Source organism: Puma concolor, chromosome C1 (assembly GCF_028749965.1).
Source record: "Puma concolor isolate L17-30 chromosome C1, mPumCon1.1.hap2, whole genome shotgun sequence".
Taxonomy (NCBI): domain Eukaryota; kingdom Metazoa; phylum Chordata; class Mammalia; order Carnivora; family Felidae; genus Puma; species Puma concolor.
This window is the reverse complement of record NC_141674.1, coordinates 84,905,120-84,927,712: the sequence shown is the minus strand read 5'-3', so window position 1 is coordinate 84,927,712 and position 22,593 is coordinate 84,905,120. Positions and strand designations below refer to the sequence as shown.

The following is a 22,593-nucleotide window of genomic DNA, read 5'->3' as shown; positions in this document are numbered from 1 at the left end:
AGATTTTGAAACTCTTGTTAAAATTTTTCCTCTTACAAAATTCCAAAAATAATCAAGGTTCCAGTGAAATTCTACCTCCTCTGTAAAATGATTGCTAGCTACACTGGACCATGAGTTATGAGTTCACTCATACTAAACTGACAGTATTCGTGTAGTTGTGACAGTTAAATAAGAATGAGCATTGCATAGGCAATTTCCTTCATGGGACATGATTCATTTTTCATTTTAGGTATCATCATCTTGGTTTGATGTGTTCATTTAGACCTCGATTATAGCCTTCCCAGTGATATTTTGTTATGCTTTGTTTTTCCATTATTAAGTGATTTTTTTCTAAAGAAAGATTTAGAAGTAGAGAAAAAGTGGAGCATCATAAGAGAATCTGAGTCTAGTTCTAATAAAATAATTTCAATATTCTTAAAAATTATTCGGTAACATTTTTATGCTATTGAGTTGCTATTTCATAATTCACTCAAAAATGCCCTGTTGCTAGAGATTTAAATACTTCCATTTCATCATGTTTTAAATAACGTGGCAAACCATTATTTCTATTCTTAAGTTCCACTTATTTTCCTGGGATAGATTTAAAAATATGTAACCAAGGATCCATTTGTTGTTGTTGTTGCATCTTAGCTAAAAGGCTTCCAATAAGGCTGTACTACAAAGTAGTACGAGAATGTTCACAACACATTCTCACTAGCATGGGTTTTTATCATTGCATATGTCATTTGTAATTCAATGTTTAAAAAAAAACAAACATCCCAGTATGTTGTTGTTTTGATTTGGATATTTGTAAATATGAGATGTGTCACTTGTCTCTTTGTTATTTGAGGGAGTATTAGGGAAATGACTGTAAAAAAAAAGGTGCAACTGAACCCCAGTAAGTGGAAGATTTTTTGATCTGAGGCTAGATTCTTTCATTTACTCTACAAATATACACGGAGTGTCAAATATACATAGAGTATCAAGTACTATGCCTTATGTCAGATCGGCCATAAAGTAGTGGTTCTCAAATTTTGCTACACATTGGGATTGCCTAAGGATTATTAAACAAAACAAAACAAAAAACACTACTGCCTGGCTCCTATCTTGATCTAACCAGTATGGGGTATGACCTGGACAGCAACAGTTGTAAAAGCCTTCTAGGGATTCCGGTGTGTAGCAAAGTTTGGGAACTATGTCAGAGTAAAGAAGGATGGAGTCACAGAATATGGTCAGGGATGCAAGTGCTCTGAAGTGTATAAAAGAAGACACACACACACACATACACACACACACACAACCACAATGTTTTGAGTCTGGCAGACTTCCTCTGCACTAGGTTACCTCAGACAGTGGCTTTGAGCAGTCCTACTTGAATGACTTCAAAGGAATATGATGAAACATTGGGCAGAACAAGACAATGATGATAAAACCAACAGCTATTTACTATCTTAGTCTGAATCCTAGTTTTCATTAGAGAAGCTTGGGGGCCGTAGATGCATCAAATATGACATTCTCACTCTCCCTTCTGAATCACTTGGGTAGAAAGGAGCTCTGCCTAGGAAGTTCATTGTTACAGAATTCAAGCCTGTACCCAGTATGCCTATAAAAGAGATTGGCGTAATGTTGTAAATATATTTAATATTTTGATATATGTGAATTATGTCATTTTAAGATAGTGTATACTTCCTTATTTCCTCTCTGAATTGCTCATTATAGAGTATCTCTCTTTTAGAAAATATATGTAAAGTGTGTGCAATGGTTTTTATCCATCTCATTTTGATTTAGTTATTAGAACATACAACATCTGCTAGAGCTGAAGCCCATAGTCTTGGAAATTTTTCTTTCACTGCACTCTCAGTCTGCACATCATTAGTACAATTCAGATGGAAATTCCATAGAGATGCAATATTGCTAACAGATTGTACTTCCCTAGAAAATTTGACCCCCCAAATTTGATTTATTTAACATATTTGCATTTTAATGGATTTTTCTGAAGGGGTAATCTTATCAAGATGGGCTGCTGTGGTTTTACTGAGTAATTCACAATTTTCAGCTCATTTATATGTGTTTATTAATGTGCAGTATGAATATGTGCACAATGTGCGGGCACATATGGATTATGTCTACCTGAAGTGCATGTTTAAAAATTTGGAAGACCGATCATTTGGTATTTTGGTTACCTTACAGATTAATCCTCTAGTTTAATATATTCCATTGAGTCAGTCTCCCCGCCTCAAGGTTAATAATAACTAGTGCTTCTGTGGTACCCTACAATTTATAGTACTCTTTTCACATACATTAACTCATTTAATAACATGCCCGAAGTCTTGGGAAAGCACGGTAACCTTTTGAAGCTACAGCAGAACTGCTTAAAGGGCCAGCTCACCCTCTGCAGCCTCCCTAACCTTCAAGGATGCAAGTTCCTAAGCCAATCCTGACGAAGCTATAAGTTTTAGGTATAGCAAGGGGATGTTGTCAGTGGATATGGTCAGAGGATGACCTGTTACCTGATGTGACCAGGTGAAGGCCTGGTACTCTCTCCTTCCACCAGCTCCAGCCTCTTCCCAAACTCCATTTGCTAGGCTTAACTGGCACAACTGTGTTTTTTCCAATGTCTCTTTCATAGTTCTCTAGTTCTCCATGAGAATCAGTGTGCTTTCCTCTAATCACTGGGATAGGGTGCCTATTTCTGCCACCAACTATTGTGGGAAATGGCTCTGGCAGAAAGATTTATCTACATTATCCCCCTCACTCCTCTATTGGATGGGATGTTCCTCTCAATACACTGAATTCTAATTTTTTTAATGTTTATTTATTTTTCAGAGAGAGAGAGAGAGAGAGAGAGAGAGAGAGAGAGAGAGTGAGAGCAGGGGGAGGGGCAGAGAGAGAGGGAGACACAGAATTTGAGGCAGGCTCCATGTTCTGAGCTGTCAGCACAGAGCCTGACAAGGGGCTCAAACCCATGAACCACGAAATCACGACCTGATCTGAAGTCAGACACTTAACCAACTGAGCCACCAAGGCACCCCTTAATGCACTGAATTCTTACCTGAAATGCTCACATTATTCCTTCAGATATAAAACATATATACCAACTCCGAGAAACTTGCAAGTACATATCAGTCTCCATCATTCCTAAGCATCACATTTTATTGTCTTTGAGATACAGATAAGTCAGAATATATACTTTTCTCGATGGGATTACAAACTGTCATAAAACATGCCACCTTTATGTGTAAGAATAAAACTATAAAAAAAAAAACCCAGAAGTCTTATTAGAAAAATATCTGCCATTTTTCACCCTTCGAGTATTTCCTTTTCAATCATTTTTGAGGTCTTAGTGTATAGTTCTATGAATTACATCACGTGTGTAGTTCAGATTATTGCCAAAATTGGGATGCAGAACAGGTCCACCACCCCAAAGAACTCCTTAGTGCTACTCCTTTATATCATACCACACACCCACTCCTAGTCTCTGGCAACCATTGATCTGTTCTCCATCACTGTAGGTGTGTCTTTCCAAGAATGACATGTAAATAGAATTGCATAGTATGTAACCTTTTGAGACTGGCTTCTGTCACTCAGCATAATGCCTCTAAGATTCATCCAAGTTATGGAGTTTTATTCCTTTTTATGGTTGGGTAGTATACTTTAATACGGATATACCACATCTTGTTTATCTATTCAAATATATATATATATATATATATTTTTTTTTAATGTTTATTTATTTTTGAGACAGAGAGAGACAGAGCATGAATGGGGGAGGGTCAGAGAGAGAGGGAGACACAGAATCTGAAACAGGCTCCAGGCTCTGAGCTGTCAGCACAGAGCCCGATGCGGGGCTCGAACCCACGAACCGTGAGATCATGACCTGAGCCGAAGTCGGACGCCCAACCGACTGAGCCACCCAGGTGCCCCTCAAATATATATTTTAATATATTTATATTAAAGATAAATGGCATTTGAAGAATTGACACAGCATATGTCAATATGATGCAATCCAGCCAGATCTAGATTCAAACATCAGTTCTGCTACTTATTAATCATGGGAAAGTGGGAAACCCTCTCTGAGATTGAGATTTGGCAAAGGCAGGGGGGAATGATACTTATTTTACAAGGTTCTAGAAATAAATAAGATTAAAGCATGAAAAGTGTTTAGCAAAATAATAATCATAAATCATGTCTGTTTTCCCTCCCATCTTCAACCACATTAAGGTAGGACAGTATATATTTTTAGAAATTTTTATTCTCCTGGTTTTCAGGTGTGGGAACTTGTAACACTGACTTTCTTATCATCTGTTTTATGAGCAGATGGGAGATACTCTGTTCTGCTATTCCTAGGTCAGATCTTGTAGAGTGTAAATTCTTAATAAATATGTTTCTAAATAAGTGAAAACACAAACTTAATGCTTTTCCAGTACAAGGTTATCTTATGGGGCAAGTGTCTACAGGCAAGGAATTTGGGAAACTTGTTTTGAGCAACACTGACAGAACTGGGGGTCCATGTAATCTGAGGATGATATATGATAGATGCATTATTTTCTCTGGTCCTTGTATGCAGTCATAGCCAGCTGGAGAGAAGGAGGCAATACTTAAACACAAAGAAGGCTTGGGTGATTCAGACAGCACTGGTAAGCCTTCTGACGAAAATGATTCCTAAGCATCCTTATCTCACTTGATACTGGACTCCATTACTTGTCAGTAATTGATTTGTTGCAATTCCTGGAGCATAGCATTCAGCATCCTAATCTATATGAGCAAGAAGAAGCAATTAAATTTCTGACCCAAAGACAAAAAATATATGTGTGCTTAGCCCAAACTCCCTAATGTTTATTCATTTTGTACTTCTGGCTGCACAACTGAGTAAGACTGTCCTTCAGTTTTAGTACAGTTGTACTGCCAAGTAAGTCGTTAAAGTTATGTGCCATTGATGTCATTTTAACTCATGCTTTCTGACTTTTACAATGAGGTAATAAAAATACACTTGGTCTCAAACTTAACTTTTAAAGAGTTCAACTGGAAATCTATCAGATTGGGAGGGCATGGATATCATTAAAAATGAGTAAATGTAACTTATTATTTCTTAATGTGATAATTTATGGGATAATCATCTGGATAGTTCAACAATCAAACATATTTGTATTGACCTTGTATAGGTTAATCCATTTGAAGTTGCCAATAATCAATTAGTTGGCATCTGTAGAAATGGCAAGTTCATATGGTTCAAACTAATAAAACATTCCAATGTATTGAATTGGGAGAGCAACAGGAGTCTGCTCTGGACTGCATTATGCCCCTCCAAAATTCGTATGTTGAAGCTCTAGCCTTCAATGTGACTCTATTTGGAGATAGGACCTTAAGGGAGATAACTAAGGTTAAATGAGGTCATAAGGGTGGGACCCTAATCTGATTGGATAGTTGTTCTCATAAGGAGAGGAAGAGACACCAGAGTTCTCTCTCTCTGTGCAAGCACAGAGGAAAGACCATGTAAGACCACAGTGAGAAGGCACTGTCTACAAACCAGAAAGAGAGGTCTTACCCAAACCCAACTGTGGTGGCACCTTGATTCAGACTTCTAGCCTCCAGAAGTGTAAAAATACAAATTTCTGTTGTTGAAGCTATCGAAGTCTATGGTATTTTGTTATGGCAGCCCAAGCAGACTGATACAAGCACCAATCCCCAATCCTCCCTGAATCTTCCACTCCTAGTTTAGTAGCTAAACTGGATCGTCAAATGTTAAAGGGATCTATGGGCATATACTCCTGAAGCGTATGGTCTCATTTCCAGGTCCACTAACCACCAAAGTGAAAACTCTGTGCCACTACAGAGTACAGAGCAGCTTCCATTTTAAATTGCTATTGTAGAATTACAAATAGTTATCTTGATTAATAAAAACCTGACTTATTCAAATTGGACCCCACACACCCTGAAAGCCTCAATTAGGTGGAATAGTTCTAGTGGTAGTATCTGCACACTACTTTTTAGGCAAACTACGACTGGTGCTACCACACCTCACCAGTAAATGAGGGGTAGTTGTGAGGTTCAGAGGTATGAGAGTAAAACACTTCCCCTTGCTTCTAGCATAGAGTAGTTGCTTAATAAATAGTTTTGTTGTTTCAATAAAACGAAAGCACATTTCAAGAAAAGCCACTACTGGGCATGGAGTACCCCCATGCTATGCACAGGCTGGGGAGTTAATTCATAGTGGAGGCTGAGGACAGCTCAGGGCCCTTTGCAAACCAGACAGCCAGTTTGGGAAACCGAGAGCAGAGTGGAATGGCTCCTCCCTCTCCCAGGCAAGAGAACTACAACACAGCTCCACCTGTGGAGACACTGTGGGGAATTATATTTCACCTCACCTGACCAGAAAGGCTGGAGACAACTACTGGAAACTGTGTGACCCAGGGGCACTCAAGCCAAGAGGCAGGCACGCAGAGATGATAGTCCACTGAGCAAAGCCAGTAGCCTGGTCAGTAAGGGAACCTGGGGTGCCAGTCAGCTCGAGTTGAGACAACAAAGAGCTTTACTGGCTTTACAGCTGCTTCTACTACTGCACCTGCACAGGGAATCTAATTTGTAGCCCCACTCAATGCTGAGTACAGCATTCAGCCTATCCAACCAGGGAACCTAACCAGAGCACACAGGAAGCTGTATTGCCTACTCTACAGGCCTACACAGAGTGTCACTTGAACAGAGAGGACAGTCCCTGGCTTCCCCCTTACACAGAGCAAAACCAATGGCCTCAGCTGACCATGGAATTCAGTGCCCACTCTGGCCTGATTCATGTCCCCAGACAATGAGCTTTGCAGACTTTGGGTTGTATCCTGCTGACCTGCCAATGCAGGGAAGCTAATTCACAGCCCCATCTACTACTGAAAATAGTATCCAATCCCAGATATCTAGTAAGCCTGAACAGAGAATGCAGGAAAATGTAGAGCCCAGCCTAAACTTCTCTTGGGTAGAGATCCAGCCAGCAGTCTTATCCAACTATTCTCAGCCAGTGGCACAACACCCTCATTCCCATCTTCAGACTCAAACTTTTGCCTCACCCCAAAACAGACCATAATAGCAGCCTCCACCTGCCCAAAGACATTACCAGGAGACACCCAGAAACCCAACTGAGCTGACTGGTGAAGAACTGTCTCTGCCAAAGCAAACCTGTAAAGTCTGGGAGAGGGTTCCAATTCCTCAAATGTACAGATACCAACATAAGGAATCAAGGATCACAAAAAATCAAGTAAATATGACAACATCAAGGGAAACTGATAAAGCTCCACTAACTGCTCCAAGAAATGGAGATCTATAAACTGTCAAAGAATTCAGAATAATTCTTTAAGAAAGTTTAGTGAATAAGAAAACACAGACAACCAAACAAAATTAGGAAAATGCATGAACAAAATGAAAAGTTTGAAAAGGGAAAAGCAACCATCAAAAAAAAAAAAAAGTCAAACAGAAATTTTAGAGTTGCAAAATAAATAACTGCAATGAAAAAGTCAGTAGAATTTCAAAAGTAGACTCAACCATGCAGAAGAATTACAACCTGGAGAACAGGATATTGAAAATTACCCAGAAGAGCAAAAAGAGAGAAAAAGAGTGAAGACAGCTATGGATTATAGGGCACAATGAAAAGAACCAACATTCACATCATGAAAATTCCAGAAGGATAAGAGAAAGAGAAAGGGACAGAAAGTATATTTAAAGCAATAATGGCTGAAAACGTACCAAACCCAGGGAGAGAAATGCACATTTAGATCTATGAGGCCCAAAGAACCCCAAATAGGTTGAACCTGAATAAGACAATATTGAGACACATTATAGTTGAATTGTGAACAATCAAAGAAATGTAAATAGACTATAAAGATATAGTCATGAAAACAGTATGGTACTGACATAAAAACAGACCAATGGAGAAAAGGCAGTATTTTCAATAAATGGTACTGAGAAATGGAATATTCACATGTAAAAGAATGAAACTGAACCCATATCTACCCATTGCAAAAATGAACTCAAATGAATTAAAGATTTAAATGTAAGATCTGAAACCATAAAATTCCTAGGAAAAAAAGTTAGAAATAAACCTCCTTAGTATGTTCCTTGGGAATGAATTTTTTAACATGATACTTCAGGCACAAACAACAAAATCAAAAATAAACAAACAAGACTACATCAAACTAAAAAGCTTCTTCACAGCAAAAGAAACCACCAACAAAGTGAGAAGACAACCTACGGAATTGGAAAAAAGTATTTGTAAACCATATATCTGATAAGGCATTAATATTTAAAATATGCAAAGAACTCAAAAAGCCAAATAATCCAATTAAAAATGGGCAAAGTACCTCAACAGACATTTCTCCAAAGAAGAAGGCTAACAGGTACATGAAAAAAAATGTTCGACATTGCACGTCATTAGGTAAATGCAGATTAAAACCACAATGAGCTATGACCTCATGCCTATTAGAATGGTCATCAACAAAAAGACTAGAGATAACAAATGCTAGTTTGTGGATGTAAAGAAAATGCAATCCTTGTGCACTGTTGGTGGGATTACAAATTGGTGCAGCCACTGTGGAAACTAGTAAGGAGGGTCCTCAAAAATGTAAAAGTCGAACAACCATATGATCCAGCGATTCCACTTCTGAGATTATATCCAAAGGAAATGAAAAACCTAACTTGAAAAGATATTGTACCCCCATGTTCATAGCAGCATTATTACAATAGCCAAGACATGGACACAACCTCAGTAGCCACTGATGAATGAATATTCATCATAATAGAATATTATTCAGCCATAAAAAAAATGGATGGACCTTGAAGACATTATGCTAAACAAAATAAATCAGAGAAAGACAAATACTGTATGATTTCACTTACATGTGGAATCTAAGAGCAAGCAAACAAACAAAAACAACAACAAAAAAACAAGCTCATAGAGGAAGAGATCAGACTTCTGGTTACCAGGGGTGGAGGGTTTGGGGAGAGGGAATTGAAGAAGGCGGTTGAAAGGCACGAACTAGTTAGAAGACAAATAAGTAATGGGAACGAAACGCACAACTGCATGATACATAGGAAAATTAGGAGAGTAAATCTCAAGAGTTCTCATCACAAGGAGAAAATTTTTTCTTCTTTTCTTTTCATTGTATATGAGAAGATGGATATTAACTCAATCTATTGTGGTATCACTTCACAATATACATAAATCAAACCACAATGCTGTATACCTTAAACGGTGATGTACATCAATTACTTCTCAGTGAAACTGGAAAAAAAAGAGTTCCTCCAAAAAATGTGAAGGGTTTCTATTAATAAAAGCAGTAGTTCCCCCAAGATACCCTATTTTATGAGAATTTTATGAAGTTAATTAAGATTTTACTATTCATGTTCTTCTATTTTTATTAGAGATCCACATGAGCCAGAAGAATATTAAAGGAAGCCATCAGTGAGTGGAAAACAAACTAAAATATTTTATTCTTACCCATTACATTAAATTGAAGACATCATTACATTTGAAGCATTGCTTATAATAAGGATAAGGTTGATGTAATAAAATATGATTAATCAAGGCCTGATTTAATAACAAAAAGTGATAATCAGAAGAGTACACATAACAACATGCACAGTGATATGTTTCCCTTCCAAAAACTTCCCCCAACTTTCTTTCAAGGTGTTACAACATATAATACTTATATTTTAGAGGTAATGCTTTCTGTTACTTACTATCTTCCATTGCAGCAATTAAGATCTTATAAAAAAGTTCTTTGTCTTTCTTTTCTTTTCTTTCCTTGACCAAAACTTTATTTTACTAGCTTATTTTGTAAACCCATAAGGTGAAAACAATCCAGTAATTTAATAATCCATCCAATCAAGTATGACTAAATTTATACCAGAAATTCATTAAGCCAGAAGTTTTCGTGCCCTCACTAAAATAGCATTCTAAAAATTGTCTGATTCTAAATTAATAATTGATTATGGTCCACATATGAATGTAAGGAACCGTTTTTGTTTCACCGTATCTTTGTTTCAATCATTATCCAGTACACTGAAGGACAACTAAACAAATGCTTATTACCATTCACAATCTGTACCTTTGACAAAGGACCTGCAGCTGTCACCAGCATAGTTTGCCCCACATTTTCCATAACACCTCTAAAGAAACTCCAGTGTTAGCACAATTTGTGATTTCATTTAGGAAAGTCCTCATTTATCACAGCACAAGTAAGGACTTTCAGGTGTCTTCAAGTAACATGATGTTACATAGACAGTTCAGCAAAATCTTACACAGCAAAATCTTACGCAATGAAAGTTTTGCTGATCCAGCAGTGGCAGGATTAATTATACCAGAAGAGTAATAATAACTATAATGATCATTTATTGTCATGAATGGCCCAGGCTCTGTGCTACAACTTGGTGAAGTAGGCAGCATTATCCTCATTTTAGGGTATTACAGAAACTAAGAACTAAAATGACTTCACCAAGGTCCCATAATTATGAATCTACAGAACAAAGATATGAGCTCGGTTCTGTTGAGTCCTCAGTTCTTGGGCTTGCTTACCCATCACTTCACTGACATACGCCTATGTCCTTATCCTTAATAACTGTTTAAAGTTATTCTCAGGGAACTTGAATATTTTGAAACTTCCCCCAATGTCATGGACCCATGGATTTATATTTAATCAAGCAATGTGAGTTTTTTTTTTAAATGATGAAAACATATGGTAAATAATCCAATATTCACAGATGTGGAAACAGAACAGATAGCAAATAATCAGAGTTTTTTGAGTTGGAACTCAGTACTGGGGAGAAAATTCAGCTCTCACTTAGATTAGGCATTTTCTCCTCCTAATTATGATATACTTTCTAATGCAGAGTGGCCCAATGCTTTGATATTTTCAAAGCATTTTATTAATATAAGCCTTTCAATGTCTTTGTAAAGATTCATTAACCCAATTTTACAAATGAGCAAACTGAGATTCAGATAGGCTGACTGCCACGGCCACATAGTATTATCATCACGTTCCAATTAACTCTTCCTAACTCAGTAACTTTTTTATTTTAATATAGGAGTGTTCAGTTGGTAACATATTAAATTTTTCTATTCTTTCCCAGCCTTAATGTCTCATAGATGTTAACTCTTTAATTTAGTCCATCAATTTCATGCCATTGATTTCAGTGATATATAACTACACCTAATATGTGCTCCAATAAAATATGTACTTGGTTTGTGAAAACTGTTTTTAAAGTGAAAACTTAAAATAATACTGGAAATGTAGAATAATAGGATCAGCCGTGATGTAGTCACAGAGTAAGGCACTTTAAAGATACCTCAGGGGTCTAACTGAAGATAAATACTTCTTGACCAGGTCAGAAGTTTCTGGCCTTTGAGATAAACATCCCATTACAGTTGGAACCTCAAAGACAGACATACAAATTACTACACTAGCTTTTTTTTTCCTTCTGTTTTCTTGAGAAAGCAGCTACCTCCTACAGCAAGCACTGAGGATTATTCTGTGAGGAAGCAGTGCACTATAATGTCAATAATAAGAGGTCAAGGTGCAATCCCAAATGTCCTTAGCTTTCTTTAGTTTGCCTTTGAGGATGCTGTATCTTTGAATTTATATGAACACATTTAAGCACATTTCTTGAGTTAACCAGTCTTACATCTCCATCGTATCTCTTATTCAAGTTTCTGGGATGTCCTCTGTATCGAATTGAGAGTTAGTAAACTCGTGTATTTGCTCCTTCTCTGGATCCAGTTCAATAAAGATCTGTCAAGATATTGCCTTTTGTAGTTTAATAACTATTACAATGAATTGCCAGATGCCTTTACTTATTCTGAAAGCAATTACCTGGCCTATTTAAAAAAACCACTTTCCAAATCTATTCCCATTAGACTTTCCACCAATCTATATGTTAATATTTAAAGTTCCTCATTAGTACAAAGTCATCTAACTTTTCATGCTCATGAATCTCCTCCAACATCTCCAGCTCAAGTTTAGCATTATGCGCATTCTTGTTGTTATTGTCACTGATTTTGTCGTTGTTGTCAAAAGGAGGACTTTGTTCTTTTGGAGAGGGTGCCCTAGTCTGTCTTATGTAAAGTCTTCTGAATCCTTCATACCTCACCATCTCAGCTATGCATTGACAGTAATGTTATTTTTTTTTCTATTTTTGCACCACGGAATGAGAAAAGTTCAGGAAAATGCCTCAGCTTACCTCCGAGTTACTTGAAACACATGGAAACCCAATGTTTAATATTCTGTATCTTCATTTGTCCTTGGAAATGCTCAGTCATCTTTGGCAAAATCATTCTGTCTATGAACTAATGAGGGCCAAACCCTTGGATGTTAGTGGAAAATCTCAGTCTGCCTCTCTTGATAGTCACAGATTTATTGTACAGAACCCAACTGGTAATAATTTTGAGGACCTAGGTACATTTCCAGTTCCCTTCCAGCAAGCCCCTTAGATTTTCAAAGTAAAAGAAGAATATGTTCATTTATCTAGCTATCCAAAAATAGTCAATGCATGGCTTCCCAAAGACCATTCATTCAGTTGGTCTTTACACTGCTACCAGCATAAAAGTCCACCCCCAATTTTTGTGCATTTGTCTTCTGCCTGTGGACGAAAAATTATAAACCATATAGACAAGGACTACATCTTCCTGCTGGTCTAGCACCTTACTAGTTCTTATTAGAACATTAGTATTGAGGTGGAAAGATGAGAGATATTGCAAATGATAAATGACTCCCACAAGATTTGTCTTAGTATTTATCATGGTTCATGTTTTATGGGTGAAGAAACACAGTAAGATCGTAGTGGTTGTTAAGACATGCAAATAAGTATAATGAGTCACTGGAAGTTGGAAAATAAAAGTTATAAATACCACAGTTTTTACTAGATTATCCTCCTTGGTAGGGGCTGAGATGGGGAGAATTTGCAGGACAGTACAATGTTTTAAGAAAGACTGACTGCTATAATATATTTGAAAACACAATGATGTGCTTAAGAATTAAGTTAAACTAAGAATTTAGGCAAGGATTCCAAAGGATTAAATATGAGCAGTGCTGTTGTTAATCTAGAAACTGTAAAAGATAGATTACATGGTAGGATTCCCAAGGATTCTTTGAAGTTGAAAAGATATATTTTGGAAAAGAATTAGGTTAAATAATTTATAAGAAAATAAAGTGAAGAATCATACTAAACAAGTATCTTCTTCTGGCTAGGTACTTTATATATTCTCACTTAATTGTCAAAATAAATAAGAAAGACTAGTTCACTTTGTCCTCGAAAAAGCTCAGACTCAGGAAAGTAAAGTAACCAGCCCAAGGGTACATAGCTCACGCTCTTTCATCCACCTCACATCATTTCTATGAATAACCAATCTGCTCAAATATTCATGGAAGTTGAATTTAATGTTGGTATCTTTATAAAGTGAGTTAAGATTCAGTATTAACTCTGAATTTCAGCATTGGATCGTCAACCATAAATCAATCAATAACACTATTTGACTGTCTATGTCTAATGTGGACAAATGATGGAGATATTGAAGATTCTGAAGGAAAATAATATCTTATTCCTGAGATGGATGGCATCTCTTTCAGATGTGCATAAATCTATGGAAAAATATATACACCTACAGAATTATGGATACACCCAGAATCATTTTGTAAGCCAAAAATCAGAAGGAAGTGACTGGTGATAAATGTTGGAGTGACCCGAGTTAAAGTAGTCCAGATATGTTTATGTCTAGGAATCAAATTTTATAAATTTAAACGTGATATAGGTGCTCACTATGTGCCAGACATAAGTGACCATCATTAATCCTCATACCAACCTTGTAAAGTAGGTGCTAATACTATCTCGGTTTTACCAGTGGCAAAACTAAAGCAGAAAAAAAGAGTCCAGCATCTTGGTCAGGTTTCCAGAGCTGGTAAGTGGCAGAGCTGGGATTTAAACTGAGGCAGTACCAAAGTTGCTGCTCTTACGTTCACCTTATACCTTCAATGTCAGTATGCCATGTAAGTAAGCAGTCTATTTATCTTAGGACATAGAGATTAGGATTCCCTAACCCTTACTATAAATTTTACATGTGAACATACTTCACCATTGTTCTTAGAGGAACACATTCATTAATTTATTCAACATATTTACTGAATACCTACAATGTGGCATACACTCCTCATGTGGGGGGACAGAACAGTGAACAGGACACACAAGGGCCCTGCTCTGTTACACTCACAGTACCAGGCACTCAATACATGTTAACAGTGTAGTACAATGCATTTTAATTTCAAAAATAATGTATGTTTTCATTGGCTTGGATAAATTATCTACATCACTTTCCTTAATCCAAGTTACCCTTATAATCTACCTTTAAAAATTAGTACCATGTTCCCAAAATTTCTATTAAGTAGAAAGGTTTGGGGGATTCCTACTTAGAATCAGAGGAGTAGTTAAAACACTCCTACAGTCTTAAAATGATTCTCTGAATGGGGCATTAAATCATGTACCTTTGTAGTAGTTATATTTTCATAATAAGATATGCCACTCTTGTCCACTTAAGGAACCATTCCCTCCCACTGCTCCAAACTGCTTATTATACATGTTGTTCAGTGTCTTTTACCCAGTAAGTAGCTATTAAAGGATGTTTAATAACATGTGGAGAATAAGGTATCCTACATTAAAGAAATTCACGCTGCCATTACTTCCCCAAAATACCAATCATTTGCCAAATTTAAATGGCCTTAGTAGCCTACCAATGTTGCTTTTTCCTATTACAAAGACCCACCTCTAAAAATCATCAAGTACAACCCATTAAAATGAATGAATATTCTAGAAACCTGCTAGGGTAATCTACATTTTAATGAGACGGAAAGGGCTCTAGGAATATTTCCATTCCCTTGTCTCTTACATATGTTTCCTTACCTGCCCTCTAGAGTGGAGGATGTGAGCCGTGTCAGGCTCCGCTAAGATCCTCCCCCACCTCCACCCCCACCCCCAAGTTTGCTGCCTAAGCTTGCACGCAGGGACCCACATGGCATCACGGAATGGGCTCTTTACATATATGCAGTGCCATAGCTACTTACAGAGCTATGCACACGCGTGTATGCCCATGTATGGGTGTGCTTCGTACGCCTGTGATGGGACCCGCGTGGGTCTCCCTCTCCTTTCCACCTGACCGGTGGGGAATCCCAGCAATTCCCCGGAACTCAGGGAATAGTGAGATGAGGTAAATAGCTCTTTTCCCTTCCTTGGTGGCAGGCACCGCTGGGTGCCAGGAATCTGCAATGCCTCTTCTCACAAGCAGCTAATAAAAGGAGACTGGGAAGATGAGCAAGTGGAGAATACATGAACGAGGAAAGGGCCGTTGTACGAAAGATGATGCTTCGGGAGCTACCGAACTATGATTGTGTTTCTACATTACAAAGCCCTAGGAAGCTAGAGGGGAGGCAGAGAAACTCCGAATCTAAAATGCTCTGAGATCATTTTTCTAATTGTGCCTAGAAACCACCGCTTGGCGTGTGTCCTGCGCGGGGTTAAAGAATCCAAGCGAGCGCCGGCTGAAACTCGCCGCGCGGCATCCGGCACTTTGAGCTTCGGTGGCGTTTGCGCTCCGAAGACGCGTCCACGCACCATTTTCCCAGGCGTTGTGCGGGTTTCTTAAACAGCCCAGCTGCTGCCTCAGAAAGGAGTTTCTAGAAGCTCCTTCTCTACTGCCTCCCCTCCCCCATCTTTTTTTTTTTTTTTTTTTTTTTTTTGGTTTTTACCCCCGCGAGGAGCTTCTCCGGCTCCACTGCGTCCGCCCTCCGAGGGGTACAGGTGCCGCTGTCCCTACTTCTGCCGCTCCGTCCACCGACGCCGCCTCCTCCGGGCGGGCCTGGGGGCTTCACCCGGCGCTGCTGCATCGCGAACGGTCTCTCGCTGGGCGCTGCGGCCGCTGCCCAGCGCCCGGGACTCCCCGCCCTCCCGCGCGACCCCGCGCCCGGGCGGGCGGCGCTTGCGGCGGGCGGGGGGCGGGGAGGGGAGAGGGGGCTCGTCTGGGGGTAGCCGCCTCCTCTGCAGCCTGCTGGCGCCTGGAAACCCGGACCTGCCTCCGCCTCTTCCTCCAGCGACTCCATCCCTCCTCCCGCGCCTCGTCCTCCCGCCGCCCCCGCCGCCGCGCCCCCGGTGGCTGCCTCGGCGGACCCGGGAGGGGGCCCGCCGCGTCCGCCGCCCGCTCGGCTCGGCCCGGCCCGGGAGGCGTGCATGCCCCTGCTGCCCGCGGCGCTCACCAGCAGCATGCTCTATTTCCAGATGGTGATCATGGCAGGGACGGTGATGCTGGCGTACTACTTCGAGTACACCGACACGTTCACCGTGAACGTGCAGGGCTTCTTCTGCCACGACAGCGCCTACCGCAAGCCCTACCCGGGCCCGGAGGACAGCAGCGCCGTGCCCCCCGTGCTCCTCTACTCGCTGGCCGCCGGGGTCCCCGTGCTCGTGGTAAGCCCTGGGGGGCCCACCCTGGCGTCGGACTCCCTTCTGTCGCCCCTCACCTTCGGGGTGGAGGCCCCGCTGAGGGTCGGGGCGCGGCAGCTTTGCCTTCTAAGTTCCTCCAAGTTGTGGGCAGCCCCTTCCCCAGAGGACATTCTTCTAGGGCGCGTCAGGGGTGGGTGCGAAGGAATCCCGCACCTCTCCGCACCTGCCACCCCCGCACCCCCTGCTGCGGCTGCAGTATTGGGTGGCGGGGAGGAGGATGAGAGGGAAGGGGGCCGTGGGAGGTGATGGGTGGGGGGTCGGAGCTGGGGAGGAGGTGAGCCCTCGGGATGAATTTCTACTTCCTCCACTCAGTGGCCTTGCTCCGCTGGCCGCCTGCTCTGAGATTGCCCCTGGAAGATGAGCAGCGGCGGGCCGGCGGGGAGGAGAGGGCATCAGTTGCTGGGGTGTGGAGGGGACTCCTGCTTCCTGAGTCTGGGCGCGTATTCCCGTTTTACCACCGCCTTCCCTTTCACATGAAAGTGCCAGTGGGACTAAGCTGACCAGGGAACAAATAGCTAAAAAAGAATGTTGAAAACTGCTAAGTGGAACGGTCCAGCAGCAGTGCTTGCTGAAAAGCAGGAGCTGTGTCCAAATTACAAGATTCATTTAAAGGCTGCTCCAGTCTAGTCTCTGGGCATCTTAAGTCCTTATCTCTGATAGCTTTGCTTAGAATGCCTTGGAGGTTTTGGGACTGTGTGTGTGTGTGTGTGTGTGTGTGTATAAGGACATACACGCATATACACACACGTATAATTATTAGAAGGATTACCACATAATAATTTACATATGTGAATATGGTGCAAAGTTATTGGTAGAACTGGTGGTGTTTCTTAAAGAAAACATTATGGTTCCTCTGTTATTGTCAAAGTATTGGAGGTTTCCTTCCAGTGGTACCGCTTCTCTCTCTCTCTCTCTCTTTCAACTCTCAATAGATAGCAAACAGGAAATTGGAAAATGAAGAGGACAGGGAAGAGGAAGTTTTATTTTAGTGGCTGACTGTGTACATTTTAACAATGAATGTTGAGAACATCGATGATATATCCTGGGTTTGGATATTCATGTTTGGTTTGATTTTAGGGGAAATGATTTAATATTTTTTCCAAATAATGGGAAGTTCCTAACACACATAATGGAATCCCACCAAGGAACTTCTTGATAACTTCAAAGTAACTTCGTTTATCACAGGTACCATGATAGTTGACTTGCACCAGAAAACGTTTTGTTTTGTTTTAGTGTTGTAATTTTCTAGAAATCCAGCTTCATGTTTGTGTTCTCTTCCATTTGAAAAACTGAAAAAAGAAAGAAAATGTAGTCGTTGGAGGGATTCTTTCTGCTTTCTGCAGATGTTGGGTTTTCAGGCACATGTTTTCTGGGTGACTAAATAGCTCAGGGTTTTTTGTTTTTGTTTTTGTTTTTTTAAGAAAAAAGCCTGTCACTTTTAGGTCACTTGTTTGGTTGCAACCATAATCAATAATGTCTGTAACGCTTCCCTTGGTAATTACTGTTCTGTGTCTTATTTAAATGAGATAGCACTCTTCAGATCCTGACCACCCATCCTTGGTGGCAAGTGTCAGTTAGAGACAAGAACGTATTGGCCCAAAGATGTTGATTATTTCCTACTAGGAGGAGAAAGGGAATTAGTCATTACTGAGTGCCTACTTTGGACTAATAGCATTTAGTCCTCAGTGCATTCCTCTCCAAATAACATTTGAGGACGCTGAGGATCAGATAATAAAATGGAAGGAGCTGAAAATAAAAATGGGAGGTGTGGTGTTTTTATGCCCATGGGACTGGCACCAAATGCCATGGTACTTCTACTGCTTCCAGAGAGCATGTTCTCAGAAAGAGGATGAGAGGGCTGATGCGGCAGGCATGGAGAATAAAAATTGAGAGGTTTTAAAAGGGAGGATCTCACTTGATTCCCATCATATTTTGACGTTCAGTCCTTTAGTTGCAAGGGAAAGAATTTGGGGGGGTCAGTCTGAAGGGAAGGAAGTGTTGGCTTTTAGAGGCTACCTTCGCTGCTGGCCCTTGTTTTCCCTTCTGCTTTTCCAAGCAGTACGTTCTCATAGTAATGGCAGTCCTGCCTTTCCATTCCTCTTGAGAATACTGGCTTGGCACAGTCACTCTACATGGAAATGATGTTATCAGTAATAATACTAGTAATGCCCATGATTTGTCGCGTTATATACCTTATACCCATTTAATATTTGCGTTATCTATGAAAGCAATTATTATTCTTGTCACCTAACATTTGCAAAAACTGAGGCTTAGAAAGGTAAACTAATTGCCCAAAGACCAGGGCTAAAAATGTCATACTCAGAATTGTAACCCTACTTTGTTGAACTCCCCAGCTGGAGTCTTTTCTATTATAATATACAAATTCAACTTACTCATAAGTCATGCTTCTGAATAAATGCCTCAAACAGTCTCTGTCCCCATCTCTTACATTTCTTGGACTATAGTGATGAAGCTTCTTCATACTGTATATTTTTTTACCCTTCAAACATCATTTTTAATTCTTCAGATTAATTTGAAAAGTAGCTCTCCTCACTACCACAATCAGTGGCTTTGTTTCACACTTGCTAAATTCGTTTATCTAAAAATCAAAAGCAATATGTATTTTTAGTTTTATCATTTTTATGTAGTATTGTTTTGGGATCTAACAAATTTGGATTTAGATTCAAAGTGCTTCCTGTTGCTGTGTTAACTGTTGGGAACCCTACTTGCTGTGTAACCTTGAACAACTTTGTTTAATCTTGTTAAGCCTCAACTTCCCAAGTCTCAGGATTGTGCATATTAAATTAGATGTAATACATGAATGTCATCCTTTGGCCCATAGTGGATACTTCATAAGAGATAAGAGATCAGTAAATCATCAGCATTATTAATGAAGTGATAATTCAGTAAATGTTTATTGAATTCCTGTGTTTCAAGACAGAGTAGAAGTTATAAAGAGAACTTCAAAAATAAACCAAACTCCTAAGGAGTTTACAGCCTAATTTGGGAAATCAAGTAAATATGCCAAGGTCATAGTATAAATCACCATAATAGAAGTGTGTACACACACACACACACACACACACACACATGTACACACACACACACACACATGTACACACGCCACAAAGACTTCCGGTGGTTCAGAAGAAGATAAGATCATTTTTATTTGGAGGGGTGGGGAAAGGCTTCATGAAGAAAGTGGTGGCATTTGAGATGTGACTTGAAGAAGAGTCTGGAGTGGAGTTTGAGTTGGGACATCACAGAAGCAGCTACCTGGACAGCCACTTGGTAGCAGAAAATGCAGGCTGTACTCTTGAAGCAGCAGTTGGTTTGTCTTGTTTCTCAGAGTGTTGTGTGGGGAACACAGAGGTTATATGGCTGAAGAGGAAGACTAGGGTCTCATTAGTGAGTTCTGGAATGGCAGGCTGAAAGTTTTTCTCAATCTGTTGGGAATGGACTAGGGACATTGTCTGATGGGTGGTGTTTTAAGACATTTTGGGGACAGTAAAAACACCAAAAAAGAATTTTGAACTCTTATCCTACAAGCCTATTTTGTGTTGTGAGATATTAGTTTAATTGTGTTTTCAGAAAATGCCTATAATTTGGGCTCATTTACAAAGACATATTGTATAAGCTCTTTGAAAATGTCCTGTTCAGTTTGATCTGTGTAGCATTTGCTAAAGCACCACATATGGAATTTATAGATACAAATTTAATTAGTGATCTTTGATTTTTTTCATTGATTGAAATAACTGGTAGTGACAATGGTTTCTGCTCCCCAAATTTGGATACAGTGGCCATGAGCAGCTATTTATTGCTCCTTAGATCATTAAGCAACACGGGTGATTTGAAGGAGACCAAAGCTAGAGCGTTCTTCATAGAGCCAGAACCAAGGCAGAGAAAATCCAGCAGGGAGCAGGGTGGGTTTGAGGGTTAGGGAGTATCTCTGATTCCTATATCTGCATTCTCAGGAAACTCCCTTTGGACTCTGAGGTTCTGAGGGATATAGCTACTGCTGCTATCCCAAGGGTATCGCATCACTAAATGTGGCCGAGATACATGATGACAGAAAGGCATTCTGTATCCAGGGCTCCATCTTGTTAGATCAGAGTGCCTAAAGCTTTCCCATAGACCTCTTCTCCTGTGAACCTTACCTTGAGTGCTCGCTCCTATTTCTACTCCTAGAACTCATGCCTGTGGCCTGGTGCAGGAGCAGCATGGATATGGATGTCAGACAAGTCTAGATTCTTATCTGCATTTCTCTCACTATATGTGTGACCTTGGGCAAAATTTTCTTATTCATAAACTGGAGATAAAAATGCCTACCTCTTGGAAGGCAGTGCATGTAAAGGTTAAGATCACAGACTCTGGAGTCAGACTGTTTGGGTTTGAAGCCCAGATCTGCCACTTTCCTACTGTCTGAACCTGAGCCAGTCTTTCTAGGCTTCAGTTTCTTCCACTGTAAAATGGAGATAATATGAGTATTGGCCTGATAGGATTATTAAGAGTATGAAATGGGTTAACATATATGTCAGAGTAGTGCCCAGCTAAATACGTGTCACCTACCATTAGTCCTCTCCAGGTTGTGATGATTAATCAAGATAATCTAAGGCACCTAGCAAAATACATTTGTTAGTGGATTCCAGGGCTGATGAAATATTAGACGTGGACAGAGGCCACCTAGCTCAGTCCACTCACCCACAAAAATTGGGGTGTCTGAATTGCAAGAATAGCAAAAATCAGAACTCTGTTATTGACCTCAAGTAATGATTCCTACCTTTGATGACCCCTCTATTTTTTCAAGTAAGCTGACACTAGCTAATATCTCCTATGCACCAGAAACTGTGCTAGATACGTTTAATGCTCACTATTGTAGTACTTTCTTTAAACACAAACACTGTCATTAAATCCACTTAAAAATGAGAAATAGGATGTTTAGTGGGATTATGTATCAGACCTGTGTTAACTTATTTAAATCCATTCATTAATTTTACCTTCAGCTTATGAAGGATAGTGAAAAGGTTGGAGTGCCAACCAGGAGTCCCACGGTGACAGTGCCAGAATCATGGAAGCCCGTGCCTCTAGTTCTTTACCTTAACACGTTAAACAAATCGTTAAAGATTTTTGAGTCATAGTGATTCAATACTAGAAGAGTCAACATTTTCTCAAATCATTTATCCTCAATTTCAGCTTTTCTGGTTTGATCAGAAGCTTTGTGTTCCAGTGTAGATAATGGTTTCAATGTGTGGTGTAGGAGATTGTTTTGTTTCCTGTGAAGCTTGAAATGTTGTGGAGAGGTGGGTGGTGGCAGAAGGGATTCAGAGATATTTCTGTTATTCTGATCTGAAGCCATCTTTCTTATCTGTGTAGCATGCACTGACACAGTGCTGCAGGCATCTGCATTTAGGTGAAACCACCCTCCAGTTCTAGACCTGGCGTGTGGAGGGCTGAGGCAGCCTTATTTCTGAGGAATTTTTTTTTTAAATGGGACCTACCACTAGATTTGGGGTGCAGTGAACACAGTGAAATTGTGTATAAATATTACGTATACACATATGCACATTGTATACAAACACACACACACGTTTTCCTAGTAAGAGGCTCCATAGCTTTATCAGATTATCAGAGATATCCAAGATTCCCTGAAAGGTGGATCCACACTTTGAGGGTTTATGAATCTGGTTAAACTCCTCCTTATATCTCTTAGGACCTTGCTTCACTTAGATATTCTCATTCATATTCATTCATTCATATTTTCCCTCCCTCCCTGTATTCCTTTTTGTCTCCCTTTTTCCACAGATCTCCTCCACTTTGCATACCGATGAAGAGATGGTGATGCTGAGGGAAAGGCTGAAGCTGGTCTGAAAACCAGCTAGTTTTCCTCTGCTTCTCCTTCTCCTCTCTCTTCCCCTTTTCCTTCTGCCTCTCCTCCTCCCCATCCCTGTCTCCCTTTTTCTCTTCCTGTCTTCTTTGCCCCGCCTATGCCTATCACTTGGTAATCCTGTGGCTTTTCTGAGCCAGTTACCTTATCTGAAAAATGTTGACTCATTTCTTCCTACCAGCTGTTGTGAGTATCAAATAGGTGAGAATACA

The 22,593-nt window shown here is 40.0% G+C and overlaps 1 protein-coding gene and 1 long non-coding RNA gene across 4 annotated transcripts in view; one reads left to right on the top strand and one right to left on the bottom strand.

Annotated features, from left to right (window-relative positions):
• LOC147578195 (uncharacterized) overlaps window positions 1-16,910 on the bottom strand; it is a 34,213-nt gene extending 17,303 nt beyond the window's left edge. The window contains exon 1 of the long non-coding RNA XR_015254913.1: window positions 16,251-16,910. This is a non-coding gene — a long non-coding RNA (uncharacterized LOC147578195). The remainder of the gene's footprint in view (window positions 1-16,250) is intronic.
• PLPPR5 (phospholipid phosphatase related 5) overlaps window positions 16,000-22,593 on the top strand; it is a 125,227-nt gene continuing 118,633 nt past the window's right edge. The window contains exon 1 of one of the 3 annotated variants that reach the window (XM_086717652.1): window positions 16,000-16,461. In XM_086717652.1, the coding sequence (XP_086573778.1) occupies window positions 16,225-16,461 (237 nt within the window). In that variant the 5' untranslated portion in view covers window positions 16,000-16,224. The remainder of the gene's footprint in view (window positions 16,462-22,593) is intronic. The other 2 variants (XM_086717651.1, XM_086717650.1) reach the window with 2 other exon arrangements.